The 18,968-nt window shown below is 40.4% G+C and overlaps 1 protein-coding gene across 4 annotated transcripts in view; it reads left to right on the top strand.

Annotated features, from left to right (window-relative positions):
- The first annotated feature begins 3,905 nt into the window (after positions 1-3,905).
- Positions 3,906-18,968, top strand: part of LOC131690591 (phospholipase B1, membrane-associated-like) — a 32,462-nt gene continuing 17,399 nt past the window's right edge. The window contains exons 1-2 of one of the 4 annotated variants that reach the window (XM_058976491.1): positions 3,906-4,027; positions 13,650-14,087. In XM_058976491.1, coding sequence (XP_058832474.1) covers positions 13,781-14,087 — 307 coding nt within the window. In that variant the 5' untranslated portion in view covers positions 3,906-4,027; positions 13,650-13,780. Of the gene's footprint in view, positions 4,250-11,659; positions 11,724-13,649; positions 14,088-18,968 lie in introns of those variants that run through there. The other 3 variants (XM_058976490.1, XM_058976488.1, XM_058976489.1) reach the window with 3 other exon arrangements.

Raw genomic sequence — 18,968 nt, 5'->3', positions numbered from 1 at the left:
TCCCATAATGAAAAACGATGATTTACTTTTTCATCGAGTCTTATTATGCACGCGAAAACCGGTAAATTGTACAAAAATGATGCCCTCTGGGATGTCTTACGATGATCCAAGATGTTCATTTTTCAGATATAATTACACCAATTAATTCCTCTTGAAGTGAAATATTTGCTTTGAACTACGAAGAGCTTGTTGTTGCGAATATCTTTACTGAAGACCAAATACCTATATTTATATTAGGACAGCTGTTGTGTTATCTTATTGCAAGCGCCATTTAGCATTTTTCGAGAAAAACGATTTTTAAAGTTTGAGATTGAATTGAATTGAATCTATATATCTCGATCAGTGAAGCCAATTTTCATCAAAATTAACACTCATCACCCAATCAAACCTGATAGTAATCCATGGTTTCGATGCACGAATATGTGTACAGACGAAAACCTTCCATAGTAACCAATTTTCAAGTTGCAAACAAATCAGTATCGATGAAATGCGTAACCAAGTTCGCTTGTTTGCATTCCCTCCATTCATTCATTCCGCGTGATCATTTTTCAATCTGAGTATGCTTCACTATGTTCGATTCTTATCCATTCAGAAGTGAGGCACGAGATCCAGAATATTTTTCGAATTGGATCGAAGTGATTGAGACAGTTTTGACGCTCTTATGCATAAAAAGGGCATTTGAAACCTATAGTTACGAGCCCTTATGGTACTAGAGCCTCGGATAGTACCATTGATCCCAAAATATCTTCATTTTCATACCCAAAAAAATTGCAACGAATGCTATTTGATTCATTCATCAAGCATCTAAAGTTATCGATTGCGATGAGAAAATATTCATATTGGACCGATCTTCACTCAATGCTGAGTTGCCTCTGACAACAGGTAGTGCAGCATTTATTGAACAATGAAAAGTTCTATTTGGCGCGTTATGTATTTGGATTTTATCGCCTACTACAAATAGGATGATCTGATAAGCAAGGACAATTGGTTCAGTATACAACATTCAACGTTGATATGCATCATTTTAAATCTACAATATTTTCATCAATCACCATCACTGATCTCGATTTATGCGAAGATCGGTCTATATTGACCGTTTTTGCTTTAAATGTAAACCAAAATCGCTCGCATACGTGTCATAAGTGAGTATTGATAATGCTATGCTATGCTCAATATTATATTTTTCCATACGATAGCAGCAGGTTACAAAATTATAGTACTGAAACACAAAGTTTTCACAATTTTTATTTTTTATTCGGGAAAAAACAATAAAGTTGGTTTTATGACAGGCGACTACACGAAAACAATATTCTTCTTGCAAAATCCATCATTATATTTCCAAAACTGGTGGAAATTTCAAAAGGTTTTTTGAATAATCTTGAAAACACAAACCAACAATTCCCAGAAAACAAAAATTATGATTGCAATTTTTTTGCTAAAAGTTTTGCTAACAAGCTAGGATTGTTGCCTGTTTTGACATTGAAAATGTCTTACTGCAATATCTGGGGCAGGGTGTCATTTTAAAAACTAAAATCAAACGATGTCACGTTTTTGCGTCACTATTTTGAACGTTAATATTTTTGTTATTTATGAATGGATTCCCGTCCGGTTATGACTAAACGGAATTCGGAATTAACTGAAATTATGTTTTATTGCTTTAGTATTTTTGTATTTCAATAGCATAATATTGAAAAACAAGCAAAACCGAATAGATCTCGGAAATCGTTAAAACTCATCAGTTAATCTTTCCCGGGCGGAGCCTTCAAGAAGGAGCACCTTAGTGACTCAAACGAACACGAAAAGTTATAAATGTATGTATCCTTTGGGTTGTTTTTCATTAGTTCATCTCTAATTGCTTCAAGTTAATCGAAATTCACGGTGAAAAAATGATATCGAAAACGACTCGTAATTCCACGATTGCCAAGAAGAACCTGGAGAGTGACGCATTTTTAAATTGGATTCTAGAGTACAATTTAATTGTTTTTCAATGATCTATAGATTATGCATTTTATGTCTTTGAAATGGTACGTTTGTAAAGTTTTACTTAGAAGTGGTCGTTGATAAGTCAGGCCGGACTAAGATATTTTTTCAAATTATAGCATAACGAATACTGCGATTCAAACTTTAGACTTTTCTCAATATCAATACAATGTCGCTTTGCCCGATCAGACTTAACGCCGACCAAGTATAAAATAAATGGCGTATAAAATGTGTCTTAAAAAGAATATTGCAAAGTCATTTTGGACACAGCTAAATAGCAATCTGTTTTTCAGGTTAGAATAACCAAAATGTAGAAAATCAAGTAGCGATAAGTCGAATGCAGTTTATATTCGGATTTCTTCTCAAATCATTAGCAAGTGAATGGAAATTATGGCAATTGATCGTTTTTTGTGCTGCTCTATTCTGCCCATATATGCATAAGAGTCCCATATTGAAAAACAGCAAGCCGAGAAAAACGCTACTCAAGATTTACATTTTTCATTGATCCTTATGTTTCATGTTTTGGTATTTTTTTCTAACAAACTGAACAAACCTGGTAATCGTATTCGTTCATTATTATTCAGTGGTGATACAGAATACAATCCAACAGATATCTCATTTTCGACAAAAATCCATATGGGACTCATATGCTTATATGGGCAGTATTGTAAGGTGACTTGAAACTCGAACGTTCTGACAGTGGATTTTTTCTAACAATGCCATTTCTAAGCATTCACTAAACAAATAAATCTAGTTGTGTCCTTCTCAAATGATAAAAGTTCTAGTTTTTCCACTTTTTAATGCAAAAGCGAGACTTTGTCGATTACTTTTTTAAAGTGCGGTTGCGGTAATAGCGCAGTAAAGGTTCATTTCCCGCATCGCATCTGCGGCAAAAAGTGTCTTACCGCACCGCAGATTTTGCGGTATGGTAAATACCACGCGGTTGCGGTAATTACCCCAACCGCGACAAACCATATCTATTGTTGTTTCATATCTATTGTTGTTGTTGAATTTGTAGTTAGAGCAATTAATTAATACTTCAATGTGTTGAACTCTTTGTTTGTCTTTAATGCATAACAATAAGATCATGAACGGTTATTATGGAATGCTAGAAACATTGTAATGACGTAGTGCTAATCAGATGCTCTCGAAGAATAGTGATTCGAAGCGCGGTTTCGGAATTTCCCTGTCTCATTGTCATCGTATAGTCATCTGGTCACGAAATTTTATTGTCACGCAGAATTGGATGATCATTCATCCGACTAATGGCTTAACCTTCGTGGATCGCCCTGCACAAAGAAACCGTAATAAATTGCTTTTATTTTCATACGAACCTTGCGACCTTGAGCTTAAACTTGCAATTCAAAGTCGCGCATCAATGTTGTGCTTTTCCATTGCCGTGCGTAAATGAGCAGCTGCTTCATCCGAGCAATAATTGCTCACCGACCAACGCCGGTGAACATCTTTCTCTGTTCGGTGAGTTTACAACGCAACGGCTGTACAATGCATTTCTCAACTTTTCAGATTTGATTTTTATTCTGATCGTGTGCAGGCAATGTTAAAAAAAACTGTACTAGTGGCCAGATTCTCCTTTCATGAAATTCATCCTCAAAAAGTATCATTCTAGAATCGTTTCAGATTCGCTTAAATTACCAAAACATCTCCCAACCATAGTACATAAACCAGCTGAGTTCAATCGTCTTTTGCCTAGGTCAGGGGGACATGTGTTCAAATACATTTTGCTTCCATTCCCATCTAACAACCACCCACCGTAACTAGCTTGGCTCGGAAGATGTAAATACCGCCTATCGCAGATCGTGACTGCCAATCTCTTTACATAATCTTCCACACATTATTTCGTTATGTAGACATCAGGTTGATCGGCACGGCCATCACTACTTGCGAGCCGTTCTCAGAACAAAACAGGCTCCGCTACCGGTTAGTACGATTCGGAAGCTGAGGCAGATCATACGCTATTCTGTCGAATGGTTATATGTAACAATAGTACGGGAGTTTTTCGATGATCCATCTTTACAGGATGATCGAAGTATTTACGAACTGACCAACGAGTTAAACTTATGAGATACCAAAAACCATTAAGAATCAATATATTTTCGAGTTCAGCAATTAACGAATTCCATAGAACAGTTGAGTGCTTATTCAAAATCTAGTTCACAGTGGCATAGGAGAAAATCTTGACCGACTTGGTTGGTCTTGAAATTGAATGGTGCATGTGACAGTTTTAGAGTGAGGTGTTATTAAATACTGGGTAACCGAAGTTCAATGTTCAACAGCCGTTCAAAAGTAGCCAGTCAGTTGGTTAGTTAGTCAGTGTGCCAGCAGAAGAAGAAGTGACTGCGCAAGGGAATTAATAGTGTTCAAGTAGTGTGATCAGTCATTAGTTAATGACATTATTACCAATTAATACAACAACCGAAAGCAAGTATTTTAGTTGGTAGAAAGCTGTGCGCTTGATTTTAAACTTGGGCAAATAAGCCAGTTATGACATTAGTTAAGTTAGTACCGGAGCGAAAAAAAATCGGATGAGGACCATGTACACGTTAAACTTATTTTTTTACAAAAACTGCAGTAACTATAGCGTTGTGTTCCACTCGCCTTAGCTAGTAAACAGCAGCTCAAATTCACACTAAAATGAGTCATTCACGATTATCACATCCATATTGTTCCGAATTCAATATTTGTTGTCGCGAAATTTTGTAATCAATAGTAAAAATCTCTGCGGTTATTGGCAATCATTATTTCAATTGATTTTGTTGCGAGTACCATGCGTGAATTTCGATAAGTTGGCCAAAGAAAATATCAAATAGTATAAGTCATAATTTTTATCGTTCATAACAATTTACATTTCTTATTGATTGTATGCAACTAGTAAAAAGTGAAATATTCCATCCATCACTGACTTGAGAAACATTGATAAAATAAAGAAACAGAAAACATTTCGGTTTGGCCAATTGTACAGAATTGTTTCTGATATACAGATTATGTCAGATTTCATGCGTGCAACATTGCAGTCACATTGCACAGTTCGACGAGAACATTTAAAATTGGCACATAAAACGTAAACAATGCCGGTTAATACTTACTTCAAATGGACACAAACAAAGCTTTATACACACTTTAAATAAGCTGATTCTGAAGCCTGGCTATTCGCGAAATAATAGATTATCGAAAAGGTACATAAGCAAAATAACTTGTTTTGTTTATGTTCCCTTTCACTTCCCCTCATAAAAACCTGTTTTAATCCACCTAGTGGTGCAATTGCGCCTTTCTCATTTATCCAAACTATGATTCATTAGCTGGTTTTGTTCAACAGAATTGTGGAAATGTCTATTACATTCTTGTTTCATTTAAAACGTATCCCACGACTACCACGAAAGTAGACGCTGACTTACTTTAAACAAAAAAGTATAGGGATGACCGGGGCTAGTTTTCGGTGTTTTCAGTTTCCCTGTTTTACCGCTTTGATGTAGATAGATCTTGCAAAATAGAACATGTCGCTGTTGCCAACATCCCTGAATTTTATCAAAGTGTGTTGCATTGTCTTTGTTTTTATAGACGAAAATGTGTGACGCGGTAAACCCGCCAATTTACCCCAGCCCCAGGGTAAGTTGGCGGTATGTATGAAAACGCCGGAAAATGGAGATTCAATTACATCAAAGGTTCGTGCTGAATGTCTTTTCAATTAAAATTGTATATTAACCGACAATTGCCAATATATTTCAAACTCAATACCCCGACATTTTACTTTGACGCGTATTCCATATTCAAAAGCATATTTTCGAAATTCTTCAGGCGATTGACCGAAGTAAATATCCTCTGCATTGACGAGATATACGTAGTTTTACTTCGGAGTGAATTGAAAAAATAAAAATATTTGATGACTACATTTGTAAATAGTAGCGCCAACTTACCCCAACCGCAATTTTACAAAAAAATAGTTCAAAAATCATTTTATTTCTTGGATAGATTTAATATCTATACGGATACAGAAAACACTTTTTATGCACTCTCGAAAAATATAATCAATTGGGAAATAGATTTAAAATCACCCTAAATAACACAAAGTATTTAAAATTAAAAAAAATACTTGATATGCTGAAAAACACATTATAGACCACAACTTCTACGAAACAAAATGTTTTTTAACAAAAACACATTGGATAATGGGTTTCACTTAACTTGAGGTAAACAATGAGAGGCAGCGCCGTATGTCTAATAGAAACGAAGACAAAGGGATTCCGCCAATTAGCCCCGGGCTCCATTATTATTTAATTAACTTAATCAGCATGAGTTCGATATATTCATTATATTTCGAAATGTTGGTTTGGAAGTGGAGGGGGTGGGAATTTAGTAGAGTGGGAGTGGAGGATTCGTCAGAAAGCCTTCATCTTATTTCGGTACATTGGGTGGATGAAGGAAATGCGAATGTGAGGGTGGCCAAAACATTTATTTGAAAAAATCGTTCAAAATACATTTTTCCTTTCTTATATAAAGAAAGGCTATGCCGTAACTGAAAAAATCGACTTTTCAACGGAGGCCCGGAGAGCCGAGTGTCATGTACCATTCGGTTCAGTTCGTCGAGATCGGAAAATGTCTGTGTGTGTATGTATGTGTTTTTTTTTAGAGCAGTAAAAAAAATTCAGGAAAACCCTGATACCTGAGGGAAAATGTACAAAAACCCCAATGTCTCAGGGAACGGGTTTGGGCTGCCATCAGCCGACCCGCTAAAAAACCACTGCTCTTCCCCAGAACCTGATTCCTCCCCGGCACTACCTTACGGTATTACTTCGGGGAGGGGTTTTTATGTGCATAGCACACACTCTAATTCAACTACTTACTAGTTCGGTTCTTCCGCAGGGTTACAGCCCCACTCCAATTCTCTACACAGACTGGCAAGTTCTGCATGGCAGTCGGAAAACTGGCTGTGAGTCGAGGCTTAGTACTCCTCCTCTACGAATACAGTTTGGGCGACAAACTTCAGACTGTCTAATTCACCGAGCCCTTCGGCTCCCTTGTGTCAGTTAGCACCGCAACTCCCTTCTCGCACCATTCAGCGCTGTTTACTCGTTGAGCACCAGAACTACTCGGTCTAGTCCCCGACGATGGACATAGCCTACTCCGACGGAGAATTTCCCGGCGAGAGAAGCTCTCCCGAAACCGAGCCAACCAACCAGATGTCGAGGTCAGTTCGGCGATTCCGGTGGAGCAGGACGTCCTGTTCGCTGATGCCCCGACGACCTGCGACTGGTGGTATTTCGTCGTGGTCTACTCAGTCTAGTCCCCGGCGGTGGATCTAGCTTACGTCGACGGAGAGTTCCTCGGCGAAGGAGGCTCTCCCGATACCGATTCTTCTTTTGTTTTAGCACCACAATTCCTTGAGCCCTTTGGCTTCCTCTCGTTCCGTTTCATTCTACTTTCCCGATGAGCCATTTAGCTCCCGCCCTCACTTGTTCGCGAACTACTCAGTCTAGTCCCCAACAATGGATCTTGCCTATTCTCCTGCAACCGAGCGGTAGATTTCTCCTGATTCCGATTTTCGTTTTTGTGAGCCATTTAGCTCTCCGCGTCGTCCTGATCTACTCGATCTAGTCCCCGGCGGTGGATCTAGCCTACTCAACGGGCCATACAGTAGGTGCTGAGGTCTATCCGGCGATTCCGGTTGGAGCATAACTTCCGGTTCACCAGCGCCCCAACGGCCCACTGCTAGCTCTGCGACGCGGTCTACTCGGTCTAATCCCCGGCGGTGGATCAAGCCTACTCACGAGCTACCCGGTAGGATGTCGAGGTCGGTTCAGCGATTCCGGTGAAGCTTGACGTCCGGTTCCCAGGCGCCCCGGCGATCCAACTCGGTGCTACGTCACGTACTACTCAACTGGTCCCCGGCGGTGGACCTAGTCTACACAGTTGGAGAGTTCCCTGGCGGCGGAAGTTCTCTCAAGACCCGATTTGCGGCTTCTTGCTGGTCTCTTCGCCACTTCCTCTGCAGCTCGGAGAGTATGCTCGAGATCACTTTGTTGACAGCGTCCCAGGTATGTTCGTCACGGCACATCTCTTCGACGATATTGTCCACTGTCATACCAGGTATACCCCTACGAACTTCTTCGAATCTAGGGCATTCGAAGACCACATGTTCCAGTGTCTCCTGCACAGTCGCACACTCCGGGCAAAGGGGTGACGAAGCATGTCTAAACCGATGCAAGTACTTCCGGAAGCATCCGTGTCCGGACAAAAACTGCGTCAAATGGAAGTTCACCTCTCCATGCTTCCTATGTACCCAGGCCGATACATTTGGGATGAGTCGGTGGGTCCACCTTCCTTTCTCCGCGTTGTCCCACTCCTGTTGCCATTTAGCCAACGAGTCCGCTCGAACCAGTCTGCTAGCGTTACGTGCATTTCTCCACTGATAGCAATCCACGTCCTCCGCCAGGGTAATGCAGATGGAGATGCTAACAGAGCCTTGATTGCACAATCGTACGTCTAACTTCGCTAGAGCTTCCTGCAGGATACACCCTCTTGTGTTGGTTACTCTACTGCCCCATTCCACAGCCCAGGCGTTGAAGTCACCACCAATGACTACTGGCTTCCGATCGATCAACTGCTCGGTTAACTGCTCCAGCATTAGGCTGAACTGCTCTACTGTCCACCTTGGTGGAGCGTAGCAGCTACCCTCGTATGAACGTTCTACCACTTCTTGGATGGGCAATCTTCCCATTACTTGTATCACAGCGGTTCCTGATCTATCCGCCACCCAGTTACCGTTATTAGGGGGGACTTGATAAGGCTCTGCGATCAAAGCGACATCGCACATAGTTTCTGTCGTAGACTGCCACAACAGTTGTTGTGCGGTGTCACAGTGATTCAGGTTTATCTGGGTCACCTCCATCACCGTTGGCCTGCAGTCGCCTTCTTGTAGGCTGGGCATTTAAAGCCACACGTCTGATGGTCGTTTCCTTCCGCTGGGGTGCAAAGCAAGCACTTCGGCCTCTGCGTGCAGTTTCTCGCAAGATGGCCCGTCTCTCCGCATTTCCAGCACATCCCGGATCTGTCCGGGCCTTTGCAAACCCCAGCTAAATGTCCAAAGCCTAAATATTTGAAGCATTTCTCCGCTTGTTTATTTACTCGTGGGGCGGCTCTCAGTGGGCATCTCGACCGTCCAACTGTAACTTTACCTACCTCCAGCGCCTTGTCTGCAGCGGTTACCGGTAAACGAATTATCGCTGTCTGCGTTCCTCCGTATCCCTTCCTTAACCGGATCGTCATGTGCACCTCGCCCAGTTTGCACTGCTGCTTCATAGCACCTCTCAGCTCGTCTTCCGTCGTTATTTCGTCGAGGTTCTTGCACACAATTACCATCTCCGGGCATGGCTGAACCGACTTTCACAAAGTTAGTTTCATCTGAAAGGTATAACGCTCCCATAAGCTGCTATTGAATTTTTAGTTGATCAGACTACTGGTTCCGGAGTTACGGGTTAAAAAGTGCGGTCACACAGCAAATTCCCATATAAACTGGTACAACCATGATGTCCAAATGGCGTAAAATAGTAGTTTGCGGGTCTGGATCACTAATAATCAATCAAAGCAGCTCTGGCCACATTGTCCACCTATGACGGTTCATGATGCCTCAGTGGAACTCGCCTAGTTCCTAAGCTAATACCACACCTATTCCCCAGCGAATTCTCCACCGATTTTTACAAACTTGATTTCAAATGAAAGATACAGCAATGCTATTTACTGCTGCTGATATTCATTCGGTTCTGACTCTTGGTTCCGGAGTTACAGGTTGGTTAGTAAGGTTACACTGGAATTTCCCATATAAATCGGTACAATCGTAATACCGAAGAGGCTAAAAACTATTGAAATGATCACCAAATTATTTCGATTCGCACGTCTAGATCAGTTGTAACCAATCAAACATTCTATGGATATATTGTCCACTTTCAACGATTCCAGAAGTCCCGGATTCCGGGCATATTCCACAATTTAAGTCACATCGGTTCTTCGGTGATGACCGAACCGATGTTCTCCAACTAAGTCTCAAATGAAAGGCAACGTTTGCGGTTGAGTATAGCGTCGCAACTCTACCTCTCCTCCCCACACCCTTGCCCTCACACCTCCCTTCTTCATCACTCTTCTTGCCTTAGACCACCCTCACATCCGCATTTCCTTCATGCACCCCGTATACCGAAATAAGATGAAGGATTTCTGGCGCATCCTCCACTACCACTCTACTAACCCCCCACCACTTCCAAGCCCATTCCACGAACATTTTAAAATATAATGAAGATAACATTCGACTCATGCTGAATAAGTTAAAATATTAGGGGAGCCCGGGGCTAGTTGGCGGTTGGGGTAAGTTGACGGAATCCCTTTGTCATCGTTTTTTTTAGCTTCTATTAGACATATGGCGCTGCCTCTCATTGTGTACCTCAAGTTTAGGGAAACCCATTATCCAATGTGTTTTTGCAAGAAAACATTTTGTTTTGTAGAAGTTGTGGGTGATATTGTGTTTTCGAGCATACCAAATATTTTTTTTAAATTTTAAACACTTTGTGTTATTTAGGGTGATTTTAAATTTATTTCCCAATTGATTATATTTTTCGAGAGTGCGTAAAAAGTGCTTTCACAATCCGTTTAGATATTAAATCTATCCATGAATAAAAGTTATTTTTTAAACAGTTTTTTTTTGTAAAATTGCGGTTGGGGTAAGTTGGCGGTGACGCACGCGGGGAAAGTTGGCGTTACTATTTACAGTGCAAATGTAGTCATCAAATATTTTTATTTTTCAATTCACTCCAAAGTAAAACTTTGGTATCTCGTCAATGCAGGGGATATTTACTTCAGCCAATCGCCTGATGAATTTCGAAAATATGCTTTTGAATATGGAATACGCCTCAAAGTAAAATGCCGGGTATTGAGATTTAAATATATTGGCAATTCTCGGTTAATATACAATTTTATTGAAAAGACATTCAGCACGAACATTTGATGTAATTGACTTTCCATATTCTGATGTATTCATTCATACAACCAACTTACCCCGGGGCTGCGGTAAATTGGTGGGTTTTCCACGTCACACATTTTTGTCTATAAAAACAAAGACAATGCAACACACTTTGATAAAATTCAGGGATGTTGGCAACAGCGACATGTTCTATTTTGCAAGATCTATCTACATCAAAGCGGTAAAAATGGAAACTGAGAACATCGCAAACTAGCCCCGGTGCCCCTATACTTTTTTGTTTAAGGTTGCACAGAAAATGCGCAAAATTCGCAAACGAAAAAAGCAGTTTTTTCCACACCGTATTCAGATTTTCATAAAAATCAATCAGCGTGTGTAGAATGTTGTTACAGTACTGCTGATTGATTTTTATGAAGATCTGACATACGGTGTGGAAAAAAACTGCTTTTTTCGTTTGCGAATTTTGCGCATTCTCTGTGCAACCTTAAAGTGAGTCAGCGTCTACTTTCGTGGTAGTCGTGGAATACGTGCTAAGTGAAATAAGAATGTAATAGACATTTCCACAATTCTATTGAACAAAACCTAGTTTGGATAAATGAGAAAGGTGCAATTGCACCACTAGGTGGATTAAAACAGTTTTCACGGTCACGATCACATTCATTCGAAACTGTCAAAATTCAATGTTAGGTATCATTAAAGAATTCTACAACGTAAAATGGCACATCGTCTGATAAAACAATTTTGACGATTAATCCTTCTAGAGGTAATTAAAGATAATTTTCACTTCAAGCAAATTTAGTTCAAGACTTAGGGTCTTCAGCCAAGTTTTCGAAAATGCTATTTCAAGGAACTTTGTTGGAGACATGAGTATTCCATGTATTGAGGGTATCGAAATATAGTTGACTATATGTAAACGAAAATCTTTAAAATAAGTTATTGTGATATTACTGTATTTGACAAATCTCTTCTGAGGATTATAAACAATAACATTCATATCGCATTCAAGGTATGAGTCTCTGAAGCTAACAAAAAAGTTATACTGAAGGGAATTGGGAATAGGGAATTCCTAAATATTAAGAAAAGGGAATTCCTAAATATTAAGAAAAGGGAATTCCTAAATATTAAGAAAAGGGAATTCCTAAATGTTTAGTCATATTTTTGTTTCGGATTCTCCTCGTCAGTAGCTAACAGCTGATAGGGCCGGCAGCTAGACACTAGTTCCAAAAAAATGACACAGCTTATGTGTACAGTAAACGACTGATCGAGACTGGTGTCCCGGTTTGCACAGAAGTTCTTATTTCAAGCCGGCGCTAAACTATTCCGGCAATAAGTTGATGTAGGTTTCTGATTAGACGAAATTGAAACACTCCCATGACTTTATGACTTCTAGGAGAGTTAATCACTAAGATTTCTATATCAAAAATTTGGTGATATTGACTGTTGAAAGAGCTTTCGAATATTTAACCCACTTTAAAAAATCACATTCATTGACTTTGTTGACTTATTATACCATAAAATAATCTATAATGGTTTGCAAACTGTTTCATGTTGATTTTCTTTGTTTGTAGACTGGAATGTCATCTGTTAGACTACTTATATTTCTGAATTTTCAATAATTTATCAAACTCATATTAAATTTTAACATTTTCAAAAAACAACAATTTTCAATAACCGTCCCCCTCACCCCAAACCCAATTTTAGTCTACATCACTGAGCCAAACAGTAAATGAAGCGAAGTGGGTAGTAAAATAATAAATTAGCAAGATATTTCATGCCCTTGACAAACAACACATCAGTTTTAAATTATATTTCCGCTCTACCGTCACAATATAGCTGGTTTGTAATTTCGCTGCAAAGAATTAAAAATGCATGCTTTCATTGAAATGCCGTTATATGAGGACATCAACCCTTGCATCGGTTAGTTTCACGACAAATGAAACAAAACTAGTTGAGTACAAATCAGCCATGAACTTGAACTTGTCCGTTCCGGGTACTCATTTCACCACAACGGCGCGTCAGCGCTGATGGATTGCTCGAATGAAAAGGAACAGAGAAATAGCGCTTAGCATAGCGCAATAATGTCTTGCATAAGCAGAAATAACAACATAAAGTCCATATCGAATAATAACAACTGAGTTACTGGGGCAGATCCAGCGTGCCAGTCGGTGATAGTATGATGCCGGTGTGAAGTTCCCCGGACCGAGCGTGCGTCTCAAGCGCACCGGTTGCGGACGCATTCATTGGCGCCGCAGTATCTACCAAGCGCAGTCCAGTGTTCGCTTCCAATTATGCTGGCTGATGAACTCGTTTTCGTTACCAATGAATCAATAATGCGGACGTCTTACAGACGATGATGGTTTGGCGCGAAATCCGGTTTTTGTGCTTGGCACCTTCAAGTCATTTAACGAAAGTGAAGAGAATCAATATTGGTTGGTACTAAAGACTTTTGGGGCATTCAGGCAACAATATAGAGAAAGGTATACACAAAACCGAAATATTTCTCTTGAGTCATGCATAAATTTGCTTAGTTCCGACTGCTAAAGATAACCGTGTGTGTCCTCGTCGCATTTACACAAACATTTTCGTAATTTCCCAAGATACAACAAGCTCTGAGTAACCAAAATATTCAAACCGATACGCTGTTTGATGACGATAGTGTTAAAATGTGTGTTTTTACCTTTCAACTCAGCTTCAACGCGGACCTTTGTTGGATCAGTTGCCATCGGAGTTCAAGTGACTTAAGCGGTTCGTGAGAACAAAGGGGTCATGCTAGGTTCCGGTTGTGGTAGTGCAGTAAATAGTGTCGAAGACCCAGAGTAGATGATGAGTACCGTCGTTAGTGTTCAGAAGATTTCGGTTTACTTCATTGTTTTCGTGATGGCACTCTTTGTGGGAACAGTGCCAATACGGGATATCACCGATCAAAAAACATCACTGGATACCGGATCGATGCTGGATCTGTTTCATACGTTCCGAAAATGGATGTTCAATTTTGTTGGAAGAACGAGTCTGCGAGCGCATGGTTACTATATGCAAGAGAAAATTCCGGATGATCTGCCCTTTCCGTGCAACATTTCTCTGGGACGGAGCATGCGAGTGCCAAAAAGCGTGCACAAACTGAGACCAGGTGGGTGACTACATTCATACCTTTATTTAGCTATATTTTCTGTTTCATTATTTGTATAACTTCGTGTTTACAGTTGGTAGAAGTTGTAAGATTTTCATACTGAATCAAATTTCATTGCTTGATTTTACTCTGATTTTATTTACTTAATAACCTTACTTTGTTGTCCTTTGTTGTGTGAAGAAGTCACTCGTTCTGTGGTTGTTCGTCGCAAGACTCTCAGAACAAGAGGACTCCACAGATCTCTTTAATTAGGTCAATTCACCATAATCACTGTACTCTTCTTCGCAGTAGGAAGTCGAACTTAAACATTTCAACATTGCGAAATGTCCGGGCATGGAATATCTGAGAAATGCCAATTAAAGAGTCCTTTTCCAAATGTAGAATGCATTTAATCTCGGGGCACTGTTTTAAAATATCGGTTGTGGCAGCCGCGAATATCTTCCGTTGTAGAACTGAAAGGAATGTTTTATTGTTTCCGCTTTTAGATAGAAAATAGTTACAAGATTCATCTATTAAATATTCAATCGTGCACGATAACCATGAATAACGAAAAATAGATTTTAGAATTGCCATTAACTGTAATCTGTGTAAAGGGTGCCGTTCGGTCATCTATGGAAAGTGTCCTTCAATGCCAGCTTCTTTCTTCGAACAGCCTAGATACGCCGTGTAGTGTAGTGTTGTTTCAACCGGCTAAGAATTACACTACAGACTACCTGTTCCGGTGGTAAAAACTCACCAAACAAGAAACCCCAATTCCCTAGTGTTATGCGACCCATACTATGTGTAGAATTGTTGAGGGGGTTTAAAATATTCTCAATGGCGAACAGAGCCTGGAAAGAGCTGGGCGAACTCCCCAGTATGCTGAATTACGCAGCGGAATGTTCACTCTACGCACCGAAGTTTTTTCGCCGATGATTCGCATAATTTTGCCGAATTTTTGTTGGCTGGGGGTTTGCGGAGGCTTTCGGCTGATGGTAGTTCGGTGAAGTTTTGCTGGGTTTCGATTATCACATTTCGATGTGTACAGACAAACCTGCCGAGAGGCCGTGTGGTATCCGGCCAAGAATTGAGCCTCGGGATCCTGCTCCCATGTCGTAGGAAGCGACTGAAAGTACGAGTCAAAGTGTAGTTCCGTGCCGAGGACTTGATGACTGGAAGGTCTAAAATATACCAGTCGCGTACGGCGCATTTTGGGTTTGGCCCTTACTGTGTTACGCGAATCTCTGACACAGTGGACCGTTATTTACGATTTCGCAAATCGTGGGAATCAAATGATCGTGTCTCATTTAAACCTGATATGGCTCGCTATATTCGTTAACATCACAACTTGCTTGGTGTCTCTAGTTGTTGTGCAATTTATGTTGGAAATAAAATGTACTAGAGAACTGTCAACAATGGTTAGAGTAGCACAAATCATAAACAAATCATAAACATCATAAACATAAAGCATAAACGTACAGAAACTATGAATTTATCTCGACTCATGTAGGAAGGTAAAGTTTCCATAGCATTGGTCCAAGAACCGTATTTCCATATAGGAAACTTCTATTTTGAAAAGTTACTTAACACTACCTTCATTGCTTACAACAAGACAACTGATGGAGTAAATTAGTAGTACAAATATCCATATTCTGAATGTGGGAAACCGACCAACTTTTGCGAGGAAGGATGAGTAAAACATAATGCTCTACTCTAATAGAATTTCGCATGAACTGGGGAATTGGCAGGTTCCAAATGAAACTAAGCCCTCTCTATCCGATCATTAATACATACTTTTCGATCATTTTGATGTCACCTTCAATGTGGTAACATATCGTAATCCTAAATCTACAAACGGGGAAAACTTGACGACTAATGTTCATGGATATTTTCCAACAAATTAGTCAACTAGACGACTTAGATGACGTAGTGGATACGACAAAATCATTCATAGTAGCATCCTACGAAGAAGTTTTTTCACTTCGTTCTGTTAAAACAACTAGGGGAACCCCGTGGCGGAGGGCTGAACTGAAAGAAAGAAGAAGTATATGAGAAGAGCTTGGAACCGGCGTCAGCGTAACGATTTCAGGACTTTCAGGTCAGCTCGTAGTTCATATAAGAAATGTCTTAGATCTGCAGAGCGAGCTGGCTGGAAACACCTATACACTAATGTCTCTAGTCTGAACGAGGCTAGCAGGTTAAATAAAATACTCTCGAAATCGAAAGATTTTCAGAGATGGTGTTTATGTGACGGACGAAAAAGATGTTCTCAATTGTCTCTTCGACGTACACTTTCCAGGTTGTATCGATCCGGAGCTGAACAATGTTCACAGCTCTTGTTCTGGTGATTCGGACTGCATTAGCACGCACATTGGTTACCACTGAATCGGTCAAGTGGGCAGTTCACAGATTTGGTCCATACAAATCACCCGGGAAAGATGGAATACTTCCCATGTTACTGCAAAAGGGATTTGATATTCTCAAACATGTCTTGAAAAAGATTATGCTTTGCAGTTGTGCTACGGGTAAATCCCGAAAGCATGCCGAATCATAACAATCAGAGAAATTACAGAAATGAGCGCTCAAACTTTGAAGAAGCCAAGAGTTTTAGGCCTATCAGCTTAAGTTCTTTTCTTGTGAAAGCTTTGGAACGGATAATCGATCATCACATCAGGAATGTTAGTTTAGTTGAATATCCACTGCATAAAATGAAACATGCATATCAGTGTGGGAAATCCACAATCACTCTTCTTTACGATGTTGATTACAACATTGAGAAAGCCTTATCGCTCAAGCAATCTAGCTTGGGTGTATTTCTAGATATTAATAGTGCTTTTGACAATGTGTCATTCCAGTTAATTCTGGAAGCGACGCGCAATCATGGAATATCTGCATGTTTTTCGGGTTGGATAAACGCAATGCTTATTAACCGCATTCTTTGCTCGTTACTGCGACAGGCTGAGATACGGAAGTTGAGTATTTGTGGTTGTCCTCAGGGTGCTGTTCTGTCTCCTTTTTTATAGAACTTGGTTGCCGACGGCTTGTTGAAGAAACTCGATGAGCATGGATTTCCAACCTACGGGTTTGCTGATGATTACCAAATACTGATTGCTGAAGTTTGGATTGAAACAATCTTTGACTTAATGCAACAAGCATTACGAGCTGTCGAACAGTGGTGTCGACAAGTTCAATTATTTGTTAACCCAAGCAAACTTCAACTTTTCACGAGGAAGCGAATAACGACAGGGGCTCGTCCCTTGCAGTTTTTTGATTCTGAGCTACTGTCTACAGATCAAGTCAAATAATTTGGAGTTATATTGGATTCCAAACTGAATTGGTCTGCTCACATTGAGTTCAGTCAAGTCTAGAAAGCGTGCATGGCCTTCGGTCCTTATGAAAAGTCCTGGGGTCTCAAACCTAAATACATCTATTGGATGTACACGACAATTGTACGTCCAATGCTGTCATACAGATGCTTTGTGTAGTGGCAGAGGGGAGAGATGATAACAGTCCAGTCAAAGCTAAACCATCTGCAAAGAATGGCGCTCATGGCGTTGACTGGTGCTTTTACCGCGACTCCGACGGCTCCTCTTGAAGCACTACTAAATATCAAACCATTACACATACACCTCAAATAAAAGCACTATCATGTGCATACAGACTGCAGGTTACTGGGCTTTGGAACAGTAACCATGTTGTTCTTGCTACCAGTCATACACGATTGTGGTCACAAATGGTTACATGGGGTAACGATGTAACACTCACATGTAGTTTTCCTTACTGGACATTCCATGTGAAGATTCCCTCTTGAGAGGCGTGCTTGTCTGGCTATATAGAAAGACAACAACAAACGCAAGTGGTCTGTTACGGTTCTCTGATGGAGGGACGTGCTGTTGTCTACTGTCGGGAAATGAAATTGAAACAATCTCACTCACTAGGCAGACACCGTACCGTATTCCTAGCAGAAATCATTGCAATTATATTCGGGGTAAAATTGCTCCTTCAACTGAGTTTGTCCAGCAAAGTTATAAACTTTTGCTCCGATAGTCAGGCTGCAATCAAGACTCTTAGCTCAGACAAATCACGGTCCAAGCTAGTGATCGCGTGCCGAACCCAAATCGAAGAACTACGCATTGTCAACACTACCAACCTTGTCTGGGTGCACGGACAATCCGGTATTACTGGAAATGAATGGATGACGAATTGGCCAGGGCAGATTCAGCGATTGACTTCGTTGGTCCTGAGTCCGCCTTGCCAATTCTACTTCCTTCTCCTTTCCTTCAGCTCAGGAAATGATGAAAACACACGTCAAGGCACAAATCCCCAACGATATAGGGGGAACGTGCCATTTAAGCCAATATATTCTGATACCTTACTTTGTTGTCCTTTGTTGTTGGAAGAAGTCACTCGTTCTGTGGCTGTTCGTCGCAAGACTCTCAGAATAAGAGGACTCCACTGTACTCTTCTTCACAGTAGGGAATCGAACTTAAACATTTCAACTTTGCGAAATGTCCGGGTATGGAATATGTGAGAAATTCCAATAAATGGGTTCTTTTCCAAATGTAGAATGCATTTAATCTCGGGGCCTTGTTTCAAAATATCGGTTGTGGCAGTCACGAATGTCTTCCGTTGTAGAACTGAAAGAAATGTTTTATTGTTTCCGCTTTTAGATAGAAAATAGTTACAAGATTCATGTATTAAATATATCAAAAACGAAAAATGGACTTTATAAAAGCAGCCGTTAACTGTGATCTTATTAAGGGGGAACGGGGTGTTGGTTATGGGTTTCTTTCTGCCTTTCTCATATAGAAAGGTTATGCAATCGGTCGGAATTGCGGAATTTTTAACCGAGGCCCACAGGGCCGAATCTCTGAGGGTTCGATCACAGCAACCATCGATGAT

Source organism: Topomyia yanbarensis, chromosome 3, assembly GCF_030247195.1.
Source record: "Topomyia yanbarensis strain Yona2022 chromosome 3, ASM3024719v1, whole genome shotgun sequence".
NCBI lineage: Eukaryota > Metazoa > Arthropoda > Insecta > Diptera > Culicidae > Topomyia > Topomyia yanbarensis.
Note: the sequence above shows the minus strand (reverse complement) of the source record. Positions and strands in the feature narration are given on the sequence as shown.